Source organism: Epinephelus lanceolatus, chromosome 22 (genome assembly GCF_041903045.1).
Source record: "Epinephelus lanceolatus isolate andai-2023 chromosome 22, ASM4190304v1, whole genome shotgun sequence".
NCBI lineage: Eukaryota > Metazoa > Chordata > Actinopteri > Perciformes > Serranidae > Epinephelus > Epinephelus lanceolatus.
The window spans coordinates 22,297,972-22,317,481 of record NC_135755.1 but is presented as its reverse complement, the minus strand read 5'-3'; the positions used below and the strand labels follow the sequence as shown (position 1 = coordinate 22,317,481).

The 19,510-nt window shown below is 40.7% G+C and overlaps 1 protein-coding gene across 1 annotated transcript; it reads left to right on the top strand.

Annotated features, from left to right (window-relative positions):
- Positions 1–9,025: 9,025 nt before the first annotated feature.
- On the top strand, positions 9,026–12,286 carry LOC117272725 (fatty acid-binding protein, intestinal-like). The gene is made up of 4 exons (XM_033651764.2): positions 9,026–9,413; positions 9,818–9,990; positions 11,077–11,184; positions 11,290–12,286. Exons 1-4 carry the CDS (start codon positions 9,263–9,265, stop codon positions 11,338–11,340), a joined length of 483 nt encoding a protein of 160 aa, XP_033507655.2. The 5' UTR covers positions 9,026–9,262; the 3' UTR covers positions 11,341–12,286.
- The last annotated feature ends 7,224 nt before the right edge of the window (positions 12,287–19,510 follow it).

The following is a 19,510-nucleotide window of genomic DNA, read 5'->3' as shown; positions in this document are numbered from 1 at the left end:
TTTGCGCCGCGGTCACACACATCACGAACAAGCCTCTGTTTGTTTGCCCATATGGTGAATTGAGTCATTAATACGTGGACATCTGCTGAGGGAAAGAAGGTGTTAAGTTGTCATGAGAAGCACAAAAACACAGATGAGCGCCAGCTGCACTGAAACAATCCATTTAATATACAGTAAAATGTCTGAAGCAAAGGAGGACGTGTCGGCCGGGCGGTGTGAACCAGAAAGTTGTCTCCGCTTAAACATTTCAGTCACCTGAACTTTACTGAAAATGCCAACTTCATTAACAACAAAATTGGGTCAAACGCACTGAGTGCAAATTAAAATCAGCCAAGGGAGCTGAGATGATTGTAATTAACATCTCTTCAATCAAGCTGGAGTGTTGGAATTATAGATTGATGTTTTACATTTATTGCTGAACTCCAAGGACCTTCTTAGGTGGCACAATATAACTTCTGCCACCTTAAAGGAGCCTTTATGTGCAGGAATACTGACACACTCATGAACCCTGCGGAAAAAAGCTTGTCGACTTAGAGCAAACGTTTTAATCAGAACACATGGGGCACAAAGTCAAAATGTAACATGAAGATATATGGGGACATACGACGAGAGGATTTAACATATACGAATGCAGTTTACAAAAATATCTTAAATGTCCACACATTCTTACATTCAGATATATGATTAGTACTGTATGGAAAATATATGGTGGTATAATTTTTTGTGCAATATATGAAAGTAATTTGGCAAATAAATGACATTAAACTTGTTAATAGATTTCAATTTTTTATGCAAAGTTGACCCTGAACTAAGGAACAAGTGATTAATTTGCATGCAGATCTGGATTCAGCTATTACTGAGGCCCTCTGGAGTCACATGGTAGGAGAAAAAAAATGAATGTGTAAATCTGTTGGTTTTGTTACCATAACACTAAATAACAGCTGTTTCGTCTACATCAGAGGTTTCCAACTGGTCCAGCCATGGGGTCCAGATTTCTCCTTACTCATTAGGTCATGGTCCACACAGTTTAATACATTCAACGTCATACTTATGTTTGGCCATGTCGTTGAGCTAGTTTGCTCTCTCTGTTAAGTAGCGAGTGATGTGACGTTCGCGAATGAGCCGGCTCTTTGAAGTGAACGAGTCAACCGGCTCTTTAGAGTGAACGAGCCAGTTCCTAATTTCTTTGTTTTTTGCTTTGTTTTACTCTGTATCCATAAATGTCAGATTATGTGATCCGGAACAAGTTGAGAGAGACTAGAATGTGAGGGAGAAAGACAGTGCAGCCGCTCACTGGTTCACTTCAAAGAGCCGGTTCAAAGACTCGGCTTGTTCACACACGTCACATCACTACTTGTTGTTTATAAAGGGCGTTGCTATGGCTACACCAAACTTTATATCTGCGGAGTCTATTCTGGGTCCACGTTACAATATCCAGATCACGTGATGCGATAAATCAGTAATGCGATTCGTCGTTGCACCCACTAAAACAACTGAACTAAACAACTGAAAACACTGAAACAAAATCTGAGTGCACGGATTATGAAACTATCAGCATGGATTTACGCATCGATTTCAGACCAAATTCCAAGCCCAGTTCAGACCAATGATTCGCAACAACATGAAACTGATTTAGAACATTGCAGAGAAAAGTTGCAGCGGTGTGAACTGGCTGTCTCAATGACTGATTGACTGGGGCTGGGTATTTATGTTGTATCTCACTATCACTATCCTCATCCATATTTTAAGAAGCTACAAATTATATTCAGCCACAAAATAAGCCTGAAAAGCTGGAAATCAGAACTAAAGTACAGAGAGTTGTTGCATAGTGATGATACACCGTCTCATCTAGTTGCATTGGTGTGAACTGGCACGTCTTTAGAAAGTTTCAGAAAGGTGTATTGCAAGTAGTTACCTGTTTCAACTCATCTCTACACATGTATTAGTTTCTTCTCAGTTCTGGATCATGAGGATGTCATTTTTGACACTGTGGGGCCTCCGTACTTTGACCCATTGATTCCCTTAGCTTCATTACTGGAGATAATTACAAACTCACCACTGCATCTTATATGATAACATCAGCTGGTCTCCAACTGAGAGACATAATCACTGGTATTTGCTGTCTATATCTACAAAGTTCATGTTGGAGAATGGCCGTCTTATCGTCTTATTGTGTTGCTCTGGAACTCTGGTTCAAAAATGAACTCACTGTAATAATGAGCTGATGCTTCAGGATCACTGTGGTTTACAGTTACCTTCAGACAGAGACGAGCAGCTGTGGTGCAACGCTATCATTTCATTCTGTGTGTACATGTAGGTCTGCCAGGGTTGTTTCGGGGGTCTGTACGGGGGGTGGCACCGCATGGCGCCTGGTCCCGGATCATTTATAAACCCACATCCAAGCCATGCTGGTAGCCCCGGAGCAGCTGAAGTCCTGTGGTGGGTGGCAGCACCAGTCCCAGCAGATGCTGTAGGATGTAGACCAAGAGAGGCGTGTAATCCCTCTCAGAGCTGGAACGCATCGTCGATGCAGGAAAATAAATATGGAATTGTGACCTGCTGAATGAGGGAGATAGGGGGGAAGCTATTACCAAGAGGGGAGCCAACAATTAGGATGAGGATTTGTTTTTATTTCAGGATTCTGAGAAGTTGGATTTTTTAATATGGAATGGAAAGACTTTTTCTGTAAAACTTTCAAACCATCAATCCATGTACAGTAGAAATGACTCACTGAAAGGTATTTCAATAAAGTATCTCTCTTGCTGCTGTGGTGTTTCTCCAAAAGCTCTCAGCCAAATGGACCTGCACACATTCCTTCATCTGACTGCATAAATCATCACATTTACACACGCAGTAAGCTCCTACTTCGTTTGAGAAGATGTATTAACACCACTCACATTCTGCCTTACACTGGCACTCATGAGTGCTTTAGGTCACTCTTTCCTAATCTGGATCAATTATCCCATTTCCCCTCTCTGACACAGTGTTTCTCATTCAGCATAATGCGCCGGCTATTTGTCAACGCCGTGTCATGTGCTGGCCTCTTCACCATTCGTGTACACTCGTGTCAGGGTGACTGAATGCTTGGCTTTCTCTACTGTCTGAGGCTCATTTGAAATTCAAATATTGCCTCATTGCTGAGCCTCAATAATATTGACTTTCACTTACTCTCCAGAGGCAGCAGGGATATATTTAGGACATGATTGTGTTCTTTATTACAGTGTGCAGAGGCCAGGTGAAGTTTTGGAAATCACTCCAGCCAAACCTGAAATTCAAGATGATTTGAATACAATCTTTTTGCATATGAGACTGCTTTTTAATTGGCAAACCTGTGATACGGAAGATAAAGGACTGAATAGTTTGGTATTAAACTTTACTCAACATAACTTCAGTCCCAAAACTGCAGCTCCTGAAAGATTTACCCAGAAAGTACAGTTTGAACATCAGCATTTAAGTCAGTTTGCCGTCAAGGAAGTGAGGTGGACGATGCAGCTGCGGCAGTGCTCCACTAGATGGAGTCCTACATCCCTAAAGAGAGTTTCTGTCCCAGCAGCAGAGGCATATCTACAGTACGTCATAAAAGGTTTGATTATTAATGACAATGTCAACTCAGAGTGTTTGCGTTTCTGCTCAGACTGAACACAAGTACAACCAAACTGATGGAGCAATATTAACAAAAAAAAAAAAATCTAAGTAAAGGAATGAGTGGGTGGTTCCTGAATTTTTAAATTATCATCTTATTATCTTGCATTCATACATGTATATGTCAGTTTGTGTGTAAATTGTGTTGAACATTCATAAATATTTGGTCATGAAAAAAATCAATAGAGACACTTCAGGTGTTTTATAACTGTGAAGCAAAGAATCCAGTTTGTGGTGAGCATCAGGTGATCATAGGGTTAATGTGTTAAATTCAGACTGCAGTAACATGCTGGTGTGTTGGAAACTTCAGTTTACACTCCTCTTCATTCATCATTAATCTGCCAGTCACTACTGAACTGTTTTGTTAGGCCTACAAACATCATTAATATTATTACAAGTAGGCTTTATTTTGTATTATATTTTGCATTGATTATTTCATTCTATCCCTCTTTTTATACTTATCGGATGTCCTTTTTCATGTGAAGCAATCAGTACATGTAATTTCCTTATTGTAAAACATTTTGTGCTGCATTTCTTGTATGAAAAGTGCGATACAAATAAAGTTTAACTATTAATATTATTGCAAAATAGAGAGAAATATGCTCAGAGTCCAAGGGGACGTCTATAAATTATTTGTTTAGTCAGAGCAACAGTTCAAAATCTAAAGATATTCAGTTTATAGCGATATGAAGTCTAAATAATGAGATAAAAATAAAAAATAAAATCAATGGTATCTATATAAAAATAATTATATGCTTATTCGAAATAAACTATTTAAATTGTTCAATTAAATTAATAATTTCTTATTTTCTTTGAAATTTTTGTCAAATACAGATATGCAGTGATAATTGTTGGGTAATATATATGTTGATGTTGTCCAACGTCAAGTCTCTGATCATGTGATGAGACAATATGTGCACTATAGCGTGCACAGGGGCCCATCGCAATGACAGTATGCCACTGAGTCCACACCATCACATCTTCTCTTGTGTTTTTGCTTGTGGAACAATTTAAAGGCCCCGACACCTATTTTCTTAATCAGTTTCTGACTATGGCTGATGGAGTCCTACATAAGCACTAAATATTCTGCCAAAGTTTGAACTGTTTTGGTTGTTTCTCATGATAGATTGATGTACTTGTGTGTTTGTCCTTACTTTTCGCACTGGTTTGAAGCAGGTGGAGCTCAGCTGGAAGAAGGTGGTGTCCCTCTATGCACCGATCAGAATTCAGCTGCATTTGAATTGAAATCTGATGACAGCCGTGACATTAAAACCACACTCTGGATCATTAATATTCAATGTTCATCATTAGAGTCAGATCATTAATAAGAAATATTATCAGCAAATAAAACATGACATATTGATGTAGATTCAGTTACACAGTGGTATATAAAGTAATTAAAATTAGCTCCATCTTGATCAGCTGCATTGTGCTTAAATCTGTCAGTGATTATAATCAAATAATTTAATACACATTATTCTGAAATGTGTAATTCTGCATTTTGCATACTTTTACTTTTGGTATTTAACTGAATTTTGTGTAATTTTACTCAAGTAAAATTTGAAATCCAGGACTTGTACTTAAAACAGATCATTTCTGAACTGTGGTATTTCTACTTTGACTTAAAAATAAATGATCTTCCTCCACCACTGCCTGCAGCTGAGCTTCTTTTTTATTGTTACTATTAATACCTGTGTGTGATGCAGATTACTGGTTTGTCCAATTAAACAGTGCCCCATGTATCAGTGTGATACTGTTGTCATATATACTGTTGCAACCTATGGGGTTGTTGCACTTGTACGACTGTAGACACGTAACTGTAATGAACACTGAGGAAAGCGCCAGATGTGGTGCTAACATTATTAAGAGTAATTGAGACCACTGGGGCACAGCAATATGAAAAAAGCATCATTGAACTAATTACATGTTGAAAAGCAGAGTCATTAGCGAGATTACATAGAGTCACATCAGAGTGTGACATCAAAGTGTAACATCAGCCCCAGAGACACAGAGACAATCCTCTACGGGCCACTCGCAACATCATAAACAACATAGTGAAGGTGGATGAGAATGGGGCGGGCCGGATGTGGGGTTCCTGTCAATAAAAGCAGATATATAAAACTATAATTACGTCTGTCTTAATCTCATTATGGTGGCTATTGTACCAAGTGTATGAGGTGAGATCAGCGAGGAGTCAAAGTACAAACTGTCTTTATTGACAGCAGTAAAAGGGATTATGGGCTGGGAGACTTTTTAAATGTCATTTACATCCAGAGAGATGCATTGCAAAACATCACTTTAATGTTATGTAATTGCAGTTGTATGCAATTGGCATTACCACTTCTGATTTTGAAATTAAAGTAGACTCTTTGCTTCCACACCTGCCCTGACAACTGACCCAAAGTAACCACATAAGACACCTTTAAAACACTCAAATCCATGGGTTATTTATATTGTGTATTTATATTGTGACACTCAATTCAATTAAACCCAGGTTTGGGTTCCCCCATAGATTTATCCTCCAAACATCCGTCATGCTATGTGAGACAAAGCACACTGGTTCATCTGTGAATCCTAGCATCAGTCCTTGGGGTGTTTTTAACCATGCAGTATGCGAGAAATATGGAAAATGGTAGCAGTGGAGAATAAGTATGTAGCTAAAACATGATATGTATGTTCTATTACATACTAGATTTACCTGTCTCATTCCTAAACTGCTCCTCTGCTCACGCTGTTGTATTAAATATTAGTGGAGTCTTGTGATGACTGAAAGGACTTCTTGAGGTGTAAACAATGTGTTCGGTATTCTCTCAGTGTCCATAATCCAACCGTCCAGCTGAGTGCGCAGCTTTTCCTCTCAAGAATGCAGCGATAGTGCCCCATTGTCACACAAGCTGAATGACAATTACTTTGGTACTTTAAACAACAATAGCAGTGTTGTGTTTTACCACACATTATTTCAATTTGTTACGTGAGTGATGACTCATGTTTGGCAAAAAATGTCACTGTATTTGAGAAGTTTGGATGTGTTGTGTATCATTGCAGGCATCCATTTGTTTTTGTGCATTTCTGAAGTTCAGTCTTGATCTTGGAAGGTCTGCTTATTAACTTTTACATACTTTCAACTGTCATCAGTGGACTGAGCATACTCAGGCCAAGAACGTGCTTTCATGTGTCAGAAAAAAAAACACTTTGAGGACCAGTTTTGTGGCTGGTTTAGATGATGTGCAGTGGAGACAGAAGTTCACAACAAGGGTGTAGAATTCTATCTCAAGAACATCATTCAGAGCAAGGTTTTGTACTATTAAATCAAGGCTAGCCTAAAACAATGGGCTGTGGGCTGATGAGGTCTGAGTGACAACAGTGGAACTCAAGAAAACCTAATTACCAATACAGTCCGATTCAATCTGGCCTAATCCCTTCAGCATCCCAAACACTGCTGTCCTGGGTGAGTGGTTCAAGAACTACACACAGAGATCTCTTCATCAGTGTTAAGTAGTTTGTCTCAGCAGAGAGCAAATATCAAACACAACAGCAGGAACTCAATCAGTGGACAGGAGTGACAATAATACATGATGAAACAGCCATGCTTTGTCAGTAATATGCCGCCGGTTGCTGTTAGGTTGATATGCCACTGGAAACTATGTGATAAAAAGCTGGGAGGATGGGAGTGGAGGTGGATGGGGTCCAACAAACAGGCCCGTTGTCGGGGGGGTCAAAGGGTAAAGATGACCCAAGGCCAAGGGGGAACCCATGAAAAGGTCTATGGTCGACTCTTACCCTGTATTGCACTTAGTTTTAAAGCTATGGTTAGGACACAGCAATCATATCAAACTAGAGGACCTAAGGCATCCACTGATATGCTAACTTCGTCGGAAAGGGGTCAAATAACACTCCAAAGCTACATTAAATTTTAGCGAGGGAAAAAGGAATATTGCCAAAACAGTTTATTTCAAGTATTTCTGCATACTGGGGTCCCTAAACAGTCTTGGAATTGCATAAATTTAGATTTGACAGCCATATACTCTTTACACTGTTTCAGTTCTGCACACGATTTGACCAATATGAGGGGCCCACTTTTGAAAACGTGGTCCAAATGCCCATATTTCCTAACAGCTGGCCTTCCAACAAAGCCAGGACTTTCACCTGGGAGCCTGTTGTTTGTTTCCTGTGGAGTTTTACGCCAAACCATGATGTTTTTTCTTAACCTAACTACGTGTTTTTGTTGTACAAGGAAATAAAGGTAAAAGTGAGGTATTTTTTTGACATGGTGCGTGCATTTTGAAAAAAAAAAATATGTGCATCTAACGAACAGAAACTGCACATTTCCTGTGAAAACAGCAGTATATTTTGAAAAGAAAAAAAAATTTGACACATGGTCCCAGAACATCAGCAGTTGGGAGTATAATGAATAAATCAATGAATAAAATGCTAAAAATAACTTGCTTTGTTGGGCCTCATATTTATTCACTTCACTGTCTTATAGTAGCAGGGTTCAAATAGCGGTCACATTGACCGTGGTTTGTAGAGGCATGTGTGTAGGCTTTAGATGGAATGTGGCTGCAGATATACGTCTCACGCATAGTGTGGAGGCTGATCATTCGGGTAATTTTATGCATGGCCTCATGCGCCAGTGAGCAGCCTTAATAGAAATGAACAGGACCCCGCCTCCAACGCTGTATACAGTTCTCTTCATACATCCATGGTTTCAGGTCTTCATGCTAAGCTAACCTAAGCTAACCAGCTGCTGGCTCCAGCCTTATACTTACTGTGCACACATGAGGGTGGTATCAATCTTCTCATCTACAACTATTCCTTCAAGACGTGCTATGGTTGAGAATGTAATAGCTTCTGAGTTTGCATGTTGACACATTCATCTCCATGACTACTGAGCAAACTCTTTCAAGTGATGAGGAGGAGGCCAGTAAGCAGATCTAAGGTTGGGATGGTTTTGCCAAAATCAGACAGTCTTTTAAAATCAGTTTGTGCTTTAACTACATCACCATGCAACAATGAGGTCAAGAGTCTGCTGATTGATTTTATACCCATACAGACATGAATGAAACCAGTGAAAACAGTTGGCCAGTATGCCCAGTGAAATTTTTCAGTTGTTTAAGGTGTTACAAACTTTCAACTTTCCACTCAGGACAAAAATTAAGTTTCCAGTCTTAGTGTTCTTTCTCCTGCTGGGCCACTACTCTTTGTGAGCATGCCAGCTCAAGTTGTCATCATCAAATAGAAAGTCCTATACGGCTCATTTTCATGCCAGGCACAAACAGGGCGACAGAGAAAAGATTGAGGAACAGAAAGGGGCTCCGTTGAGTGACTGCCATGGGCAGCCATACAAACAGCCCACTCTTTTTTCCTCCCTCTGTCTCTCTGCTGCAGAACAGTGCGACAGTGTTTGACTGTGCCAGACTCGCTGAGAGAAGTTGCCCTCCAGTTATTTATTAGTGTATCCTCGAGGTCGTGCGGCAATCGCCCTACATTTGACACAGTCTCTAAATGGCCACATCAGCAGACAGATAATCAGTGAGATAAAGAAGAGTATCTTCCATGCCAGCTCGGGGAGGGTGGGGGTGGTGGTGGGGTGATAGGGCGATGGGAGGGGTGGGTATAAATGGAGGCCAACGGGCATTCACAATCCTACGGTCTGCTTGTGCTTCATCACCAGCTGCCTTCTACCCACAGCCAGCCTGCAGCCATGGCGTTCAACGGAACCTGGAAGGTCGACCGCAGCGATAACTATGACAAGTTCATGGAGCAAATGGGTGAGTGTGTGAGAGCCTGTGTGTGTAGATCACACTGGAGTCATGCTGTGCTGCAGCTCTATTTTTCTGCTGTGTCTGCCCTTATGATCTAGTTTATGAGAGCAATGTGTGCAACTGTGTCATGTGTTTCAATATAGTTTGACATTGCTGTGTGGGTATTACACAAGGCAGTGGGGTGTTGATAAGTTCAGAGTGTTTATGGGGCTGCTCATAATAATAGCAGTAGCTAAACAAAGATCTTTTTGTGGACTTGGATACTAATACTTGGACAGCAAAAACTTCAAATACAAGCAGAGTGTAGATACACTGTCACTTGCAAATTTATTTTAATAAATAATCCTCAGTGAATCCTATGATGGCAGCAACCCAGCTATATGTTTCTATTTTTGTGTTGATTAATTAAGGTATTAACATCATGAAGAGAAAGCTGGCAGAGCATGACAACCTGAAGATCACCATTGAGCAGACCGGGGACAAGTTCCACCTCAAAGAGTCCAGCACTTTCCGCACCAAAGACATCGACTTCACCCTGGGCGTCCCGTTCGACTACAGCCTGGCTGATGGCACAGAAGTCTCAGTGAGTGTCCTAAAGTGGATCAGGCATTATTACACCCAGCAGTGGTTCTTCCTATGTTAATTTGTTTGTTTATTTAACCTTTATTTAATCAGGAAAACCTCTTTTTCAAAAGTGTTAAGTTACAGACAGACAACATGGAACAAAAAAGCCAAAATGTTTGTTAATATATGCCAGAAATGAACCATAAAAATGTAAAAAAAAAAAAAAAAAAAAAAGCAACTACACATGACTACAAAGTCCAGCTAAGACACACTGTGACTTAGCATGCAGAAGATTGTGTACAAAAATCCTGCAACAATGCCATGAAACGGCCGAAAGGAACCAATGAGTGCAACTTTAAGTCCTTCTGCAGAAAATTCCACATATATGGAGCTACATACATAAATGCTCACTTGCCAAACTCTGTACGTACCCTCGGTACAGACAATAGAAACATGTTTTGTGAATGGAGAGCATGGCTGTTTTCAAGTTTTTGCCTATTGTAGACACATGCTGGAATGCCAGTGAAAAAGTCTACGAAACTGTAAGGAGAGCCGCCCAACCTGAGCATACAGGATACGGTGATGAGTTTATAGCTTTAAGTTGGTAGTAAATCCAGAGCATGCAAACACTGGGTGGGTGCATTCATATATAGCACATCCCCATCATCAAGCAAAGTCAACAATGTGGCAGAGACCAGCCAAAACAGAGAAGCAGTTTCTATTTCAGCTTCGGCTTTTTCACGAGTAGTTCAATGTGTTAGTAGTTCTTAAAAGAAAGTCAATCATGTAACACAATGCCCTGATGTTGATAAGATGAAACACACTCTATGCAACAAGTTCCAGTGAATAATCTACAGTGGATTTGTGGTTGCTGCAATGAGGGTTAAATGAAAATGGACAAACCTATCAAAACCTAATGAAACTCAAATTGGACAAGTGTTAGCTTCAAATTAGCATCTTGCTACAAACTTAAACACAGTACATCTGGTATAAATGTACAATTATAATGCTAACGTGATGTCCATAGCAAATAAAAACATACATACACTCTAATGTAACACGACATAAGAAGAGCATTAAAGAGCACATGTGTATTTTTAACCAGGGTACGTGGGAGATGGATGGTGACATGCTGAAAGGAAAGTTCACCAGGAAAGACAACAGCAAGGTCCTGACCACCACCAGAGCAGTGGTGGGAGGAGAGCTCGTACAGGTCAGTGGGTTCATATGCATTTCATCTGTAAGCATTATGTTAAACTGTTTTGCTTCCATAAATGTCTCCATAAAGTAACACACCTCTTCTTCTCTCCCCCCGCAGACTTATAACTATGAGGGAGTGGATGCTAAGAGGATTTTCAAGAAGCAGTAACCTGGAGTGCAAAGTTCATATTTTATTTTTATATAGATGACACGATGTAGATGTGTTTTTTCTAACAATAAGATATGGCTATGTCAAGTGTTTTCTACATCACATACCTCAAAATGTTTTCTAGAGTTTGAAAGGAGGAATAGTCGACCATAGCATTGCACTGTGAGAGGGTGACAAGCCAATACCAAGACTAAGGGAGACCGCCCGTCGCCATGTCAGCCTAATGTGCCTTAGAAAGAATCTTAACAACCAGTATCCCAGAAATGGCTACAGACTCTTGTGGTATCCACTCATGCAGATAGTTGGTTTCTCTTTGCCCAGATTTTGAGATATTTGTCTCGGAGATTTATAATTCCACCTCACTACCAAAGAGGAGGATGGCATTTTGTTTGTGTTTCTCCCTGCATTGAAAAACGACATTTTGAAAAATTCAACCGCAGCTTGTCTTTTCAGAAACAACGTCCTGGTTACTGGTGATAATCCACAGAACATGTGAACAGTTTTCACAGGGACCACTTCATTGGTACAATGTGGTTCCACGGAAAGCTTTTTACATGTGTGTGGATTCTCCAGGGTAACAGGAGCATTGTGTTTGGAAATACATGCCAGTGCTGAATTCTTTTTAAATGTAGTTTTCAGTGCTGTGAGCAACGCTGATGGGAATTCTTCCAGCTCCTTGGTATCAGGGCGGAGGCAGAAATCTTAGAGTGAATGGCTTAAAAACGGGGTGAAAAGTACCACAAATATCAACATGATAGGATACAAGTGTGACGAACTTACCCTTCAAATGACTCCAGTGTGTCAAGAAAAACACCTAGTCCCCCACTGGACTGCATCACTGTGATGGAAAACTGCACAATGATGACCACACACAACATGACATAGTCAGTTTGCACTAATGGTTCTATATTATAGTCTGTAACAATAAAGCAACTTTCATGTGTCACTTGAGTCTAATATTGGTGTCATTTTGAAGTTCAAAGACGTGCGACGAATGAATTACGAAAGTCTTCCTGTTGTTCCGAGAGACATCAAGTCATGTCGCCTCCAGGCTCCACTGTTATCAGGTCATCACAATCAAGCTCAAAGATCATGGTGATTATATTTTATGAGCATCATAACTTTAAAATTGCTCTCTTGATTGAGGGAGGGATTATGAGGAAGTGTCACATCACTTCAGGATCTCGCACTCGGCTGTAAAGTCTCTCCTAAATAGCATGACTGCAGTCTGGTCACATGATGACAGTGGGGTCTTGTGTTGTCATGTGCTGGCCTTTGGGTGCTATCCTCAGCAGTGGGTATGATCAGCTACACAGCTACACTGGGGAAATGATTTGTCACATGATGAGGCTTGAAAATGCTCAAATGAGTATTTGCACTGAGCCTCTCTGACCACAAGAGGGCAACATGTGCCTACTTTTACTCCAGAGTTGAAGTCACTACTTCAGCACTGTATGAAAGCTATACATATAATTTAAAATATTTTTACAACTCATTTGGATTTACACCAAGAAGTTTTAGGACAAAAAATGCGTGATGATAATGGGTCCTTTCTGAGTGTTCCTCAGTAGTTTTGGCGAGGCGAGAGCAGATTCTCATCTAGATATGGGGAGTTCATCAGGGAAATGGGCAATTATCTTTCTAGCTGTCAATTACAATAGAGTTGGACAATAGTATGGAAGCTCATTTCTGCCAGGAAGAGAAAAAAAAGTTAGTTATTAAAGTAAAAATGCTCATAATGTGTCAACATTTTAAGTTACTACAAAATTCTGACATAAAAAAGCATTTATTTTATCATGACAAACATTTTATCTACTTGATTTACTTTAAAAGATTATTTTTGGGGGGGAGTTTGGCCTTTAACGACAGGTAGAGGCGTAAAGGGGGGAGATGGAGGCAACATGCAGCAAAGGGCCACAGGCCAGAATTGCACCTGCGGCTGCTTTGTACATAGGGTGACTGCTCTACCCACTTAGCTACTGGGTGCCCCAATTTGTTTTATTTTACTAGCAGAAATGAGCTTCCATACAAAACCCAACTGGCACTGGATGTAACTATTATGTCAGAAAGACGTTAGGCCTTTATGTATAGTAAGGTAAACGTTAATGTCCCTTAGGGGCAATTTGATTACACAGTATACAGTATCACACACTGTCAGAGGTAAATCATGGACATTAGTGGTCACTGCTGGTTAGGATAAGTGATAGCAGAGAGGGCAAAGGACGATCTGTAACTCTTAGTGCTACATTTAGGGAGGCAAACCCATCTGAAACTCAACATGGAGGGATGCTGAGAGTCTGAGACAATAGACAGAACTTTAACGTCATACAGATGCTGCAGGTTATTAAAAGTAACACTGGTGATCTTACAACACAACTTGACCACTTTTTCTAACTTGTTCTTGTTTTTAAGGCTCAGATTATCAAACCAAACATTTTCATGATAGTCCTATCTTCAGCTTGTTGTACAGAGGTTACATTTTGGTTGCAATGAACATCAGGTTAACGATATTCTAAATGTCTAAAGACATTAGAATTTCACATTGTGAGGATGCTACCAGTATGATATTTTGCAGATGTTGGGTGTGGCTCTTCACACCTTACAACTAAATGTCATTATTCTACATTCTACATCTACAAGATGATGTTGGCAACAAAATATCAACATAATCTGTCATCAGTATTCTACCTTAAATTAGACGTTATGATATTGAATTTTTGTCACCTGACATAACGACCTAAATGCAACCAACTATCAGCTATCAAGGGTTGAGATCTATATCACATTATGTATGAAAATATTATCCATTATCAAAACATATTACAAAATAGAGAACTGGTTTTCACTGCACTGGTGTTGCGTTGTTACTGTGTGCATGACATCAGAAAAATGTCTTTAAACTTATTTTGGTTAATTTTGATCCAGAATTTGCTGGAAATTATTCATCTATAACATGATCTTGTTAAGTGTTGTGATGATTTCATCACAATATGATCAAAGCATATGATGATAAATGACAGTTGGACAGCTGGATGCATAAAAGCTGTTGCAAAATTTAAAATGGATCAGAGAAATTCATTCAAGCACAATTAATAACTAATAAACTCAGTGAAAGTATTATCATCCCTACAGACACCCATCCAAACCTGGACAGCCTGACGTGTAGCATCAATTGATTGCATCCCCCCCCACTGAGCCCTGAGTGGCACCCTCTTTCATGGAGGTATAAACCCACTGCACACAGGGCTAATCTGGCAAAGGCAGGGCTGCTTTGAACACCAGTTTGCCCCCAGAATCCACCACGGGGAGCGCAGTCCTCTGAGACCGCTCAGATGCTGTGAGGCTCCAGGGCTGTGAGCCTGCAGATTGTAGTGTAAGGGAAAATGGGTTGGTGGGCCTCCTTTCTCCCAGTTTGGATCTGCAGACTTACAGGCTTTACATTTTTTAATGAGCACCACTTTTAATAAGATTTCAGTTGTGTCCAGTCTAACAGATGTGTTTTGGCATACATCTGTATATGTGAAATATCAAATACCACATCTGTAACAGTGTGACTGAATACCAAATGCAGCACTCAGTGATAGTTGGTAATGACTTTTATTTAAACACAGAATAAGCAGAAACTTGAGCTGACCAAGGTATTCAGGTAATACTCCATTCTTTGAGCTCAGAGCCCACACACAGTCTTTGGGGTCAGGGAAAGAGGGGCTTACAGATGGCGTGAATGAGAAGGCGAGGGGTCCGGAATCAGAAGAGTGTGATGACAAGGGATGAGTAGCAGGGAAGTAGTAGCGGTGGATCCAGGAGCCGAAAGGAGGACACACACACACACACACACAAGGCAGCATGTGGCGTCTCAAAGGCAGGTGGGAACACTCACTCTGAAACGTCGTGGCAGGAAAATACCACACAGCCATGGGCAGATGAAAACCAGAGACGCAGAGGCAGAACTTGTGGTCAGGGACAGAAGGCTGGTGAATTTACTGGGACACAGACAACATAGACAGGGTCGATACCAGGAGATAGAAGAAGCCGCATAGAGTCATAGAGAACAATCTGGCACTGAGGGAAAGGCAGCAGCTGCTTAAATGCAGTGAGTGCTGATGAGGAGCAGCTGTGCGCACAGGTGAGTGGAGTTGTCTTGATGAGGGGGGCGTGGCTGGCAGGTAGAGCGGAAAAGCATAGGGAGAGCAGGGGAGCAGAAAGCAGGCTGTGACAACATCTAAACATACATTTATCAAAACTAGGGTTTTCAAAAAAAAGTTTGTGTTCTCACTTTGCTCCCCTCCCCAAACACCATGTGGGTGCCTTTTCACTATCCATTAAGTGTTGTTTTTGTAACATTTTATACAGTATCACCTCCTGGTAAGTGTCACTATTTTGCAAAAAAAGGGACAAAATGTACAATAAAAAATGCAATTAAAGTTTAAGATGAATTTGATTGATAGTGGGGGGTTTTTTGTCTTCAAATTTTCCATAGATATTGCAATAATATCGTTATTGTGAAGTCTTTTAACCGTAATGATTGTATAGTGAAAATCCAATATTGTGCCAGTCCTACTTTAAGCACATACTTTCATATGTGATGGAGTATAGTATAAGTGAAGTATCTGAATAATTCTTCCACCATGCAAATTTGCGTTTCCTAGGGTAGCGAAGGCATGACACGCCCTACTCTGCCTTACTCTGCCTCTGATTGGCCTACCCTGGCATTCTTACCTTAAACCAGTCTTACTTCTCTTGCCTGAGAGGCTGTTTACACGTACACGTTGATTTTGATAAACGGAGACATCTTCCTTCGTTTGTGCCCTTCGTTTACACGCAAACGGAGATTTCTCCTCTGAAAACGAGTCTTTCTAAAAACTCCGGCCAGAGTGGAGATTTTGGAAAACTCCGGTTGCGCGTTTGCATGTAAACTGAGATAAACGGAGATAGACGGAGTTATAGGCAGCCGACGTCACAGTATGCGCCGGAACTTGCGCCTGTGTCAAAAGTGCGACCTATGTTGCTATGGTGACAATGGATACATGGAAGGCTTGAGCTTCTCGTTACACTGCCACCTACAGGTTTGGCATGCTCTTGTGTATATATACACGGGTAAGTGTAAACGAAGATCTTTTTGAAAACGGAGACGGTGAAATGTCCGTTTATGAAAATAGCCGGCAACGTGTAAACGGCCTCTGAACCTAACCAATCCAACCAACAAAGGCAAAGAGCACTAACCAGTTGGAGGAAGAGCAAGCAGGTCATACCTTCGATACCTTAGGAAACGTAAATTTGCCTTCTTTACTGTTTAGTATATTATAAACACACATTAAACATGGCTTAATAGAAACAATTTCAAACACAAGTTCACAAATCAGCTTCACTATAACTCGCAGCATTCACAGACAAAGCACTTGTCTTTAACTGAACACGTTTTCCCCACAAATACAACATGCTAATGTTTTTAGCTCAAGCCTATGGCATTTTACATTGTATAAATTAGCCTAGCAGCTAGCGGACTTTTCATCTACTCTTTTGAGGCCAGGGACAACAGCAACATTTAACAAAGGTGATATTCGGCTCAATTACAACTCACAAGGTTCACTGACAAAACATCTGTCTTATACTAAACACGTTTTCCAAACAAATACAACAAGCTAACGTTATTAGCGGGAACTGCCCATTGGTCAGACAGCCCATTGTTCCGACCATATTAAACCCATTGTTCTGAAGTCCTGTTGTTCTGAAATCATCATGATGCCCTGTGGTTAAGGTCTGGTTAGGTTTAGGCACAAAAACCACTTGGTTAGGGTCAGGGAAAGATCATGGTGTGGGTTAAAATGAAAAAGAAAGTGACAAACACATAAGCCGTGAGCCTGCTTCACCTCAAGCCTGTCCCAGCTGACCCAGAGCCGGTTGTGGCGCACCATCAAGGTAGAAATATGCATGCCGGGAGCCGTTCAGCACTGCGGACCGTCGGACTAATGGGATGTCGGACCAATGACATGGACCCGTTATTAGCACAAGTCTTTAGCATTTAACATTGTATAAATTAGCCTAGTGACAAGCCAAGATTTCCCCTACTCATATGAAGCCAGGATAAATCACACACAAGACTTAAAATGCTATTTTGTGGATGCTTTATTGTCTCTTTTCTGTGAAATCAAAGTAAATAAAAGCTTTGTTTCCACTGATGGAAATGGTTTCAGCTTACAAACATAGACAGGAAGTTTGCGTCACCTTGATGTGTAATTAAGTATAAAAAGTATAAATCCTGCTTTAGTTTGCAAATTTAGATTTTATGGATGAAGTTCAAGATCAAATACCTTCATAATCATTATCGGTCAAACACACCAACAGTATACAGCAGTTAAGATACAGGGCTTCAACTGGTAATGGAGCATTTTACATTGTAATATTACCGCTTTTACCAAAGTAAAGGCTCTGAATACATTTTCCAGCACTGATAATGCGAACACAGTCATGTACTGTAGATGAATCCTGTAATGTGTTTGTATAACCATTGGGTAGCGCTGTGGAGCTCTTTATTTTCTGAGAGAAAAGGCCTTGATCATTCTATGATGTCATCCTCAGTCAAGTTATCATATGACACACACCCTATTTGTACAGGCAGACACACACACACACACACACACACACACACCTACTTAATTATTGGATCTCAACTCAAATGATTAAAATAATATCTCCATGTACTTAACTGGAATCAAAGAGTAGACTGAAGCAACATGAAATTGTGAGAAACAGGAAAGTAGTGGGAGAGTTAGCCTTCGGTGTTTTGATTGCTGTGAGACTGAGGGAGCAGGGGCCCACCCAAGGGAGATGGAAGCTGTGGATGAGAGAGGAGGAGGAGGAGGAGGAGGAGGAGAAGGGAAAAAAAATAGTGAGAGGTGGACAGAGAGAAGAGTGAGAGTGAGGACGAGGGGAGCGCAGAGAGGACAGTGCAGAGAGAAAACACTCCTCTTCCCCCCACGCTGTGAAATCAAATTCACTGACTCACTCTGAAGTCGTCAGCTTATCTGAAAGAGTAACGCTCACAAAAGACACCAGCAGCGCGGCGGGGAGTGTCGGGGCTTTTGGTTGGGCAATCTTTCCAAGAAGACACAACCCCCTTTTGGCCAATCACTGTTTAGACAATGACTGTGCAGACCTTTGTGGAGACATATGCAGACTGCTGAGTGATGAGTCACCAGTTAGTCAGTGCTGGATACTGCATCTGAGCCTGTTCAAATGCCTCAAGTCTTGGAAATGATTCAGGACTCATGCATCTGCACATGCTCAGATGTGACTTTCACCAGCTGTGTGAATTTAGAAGTGTTATTATGACTACAAGTCATCAAGTTTCAAGCGGAAATAGACACATTCTTTTGCTTGAACTTGAATGTGCAATGTAATGGTTACAGAATAATGACACCACTGATGTTTGGATTGGCTCCCTGAAAGCCTCACTTTCACTATAGCTACAGGTCTGTGTGCCACTGGGTACAATATCCTGGTAGAATAAAGACACAGTTTACAGCAAAAACAGTGTCAACCATTACGTCACCAAAACAGGAAGATGACAGCACTTTTGTTTTGTGCAGTAGTATATAGCTATCAGTAGCTGTCCCAAGTGACCAAAGAGTATTAATGTAAGTTCTTTGCAGTTAGCAGTAGCAGAAACAGTGAACGATGGACCAACCAAAGTAGGTTGCTAACCGCTGAGGTAACGGAAAGCAATGAAGGGTTGAAAAGTTGTCTGTTTTCCCCTTAAAAAAATGACCAGATTTTTCACTTAAGTCACTTCCTCCCTGTGTAAACAATGTCTTAAAATGATGAGATAATCTAGATATTCACATATATCATGGGCACAACAAGAGCATGGTGGTAATGTGTCATAACAAGGTAGGTTTGAGGCCTACAATCATGTTCTCCACAGTGTGAATCATAGTCACTTTGGTGATCTCCTGACTTTTCATGTGGCACCACCATCACGCCCAAGGGTGTATGCTTCATTTCAACATTGGTGGGTGGGGACGCAGATGAAACAAGGGTGTGGAGGTCCTTGTCAAACACCTTATACCTGCATTCTGGTGAATTTTTATGCATCAATTCATGGTGTAAACATCTTTAATTTTGGAAAACAACTGTGCATTCCAATACCCATACTACTATATTATATAGT

Bases quoted from the DNA above. Each gene is read 5' to 3' on its own strand.
- LOC117272725 (XM_033651764.2), top strand. From the start codon at position 9,263: ATGGAGGCCAACGGGCATTCACAATCCTACGGTCTGCTTGTGCTTCAT. The intron at 9,991-11,076 runs GTGAGTGTCCTA...ATTTTTAACCAG, and splicing joins CTGATGGCACAGAAGTCTCA to GGTACGTGGGAGATGGATGG. The intron at 11,185-11,289 runs GTCAGTGGGTTC...CTCCCCCCGCAG, and splicing joins TGGGAGGAGAGCTCGTACAG to ACTTATAACTATGAGGGAGT.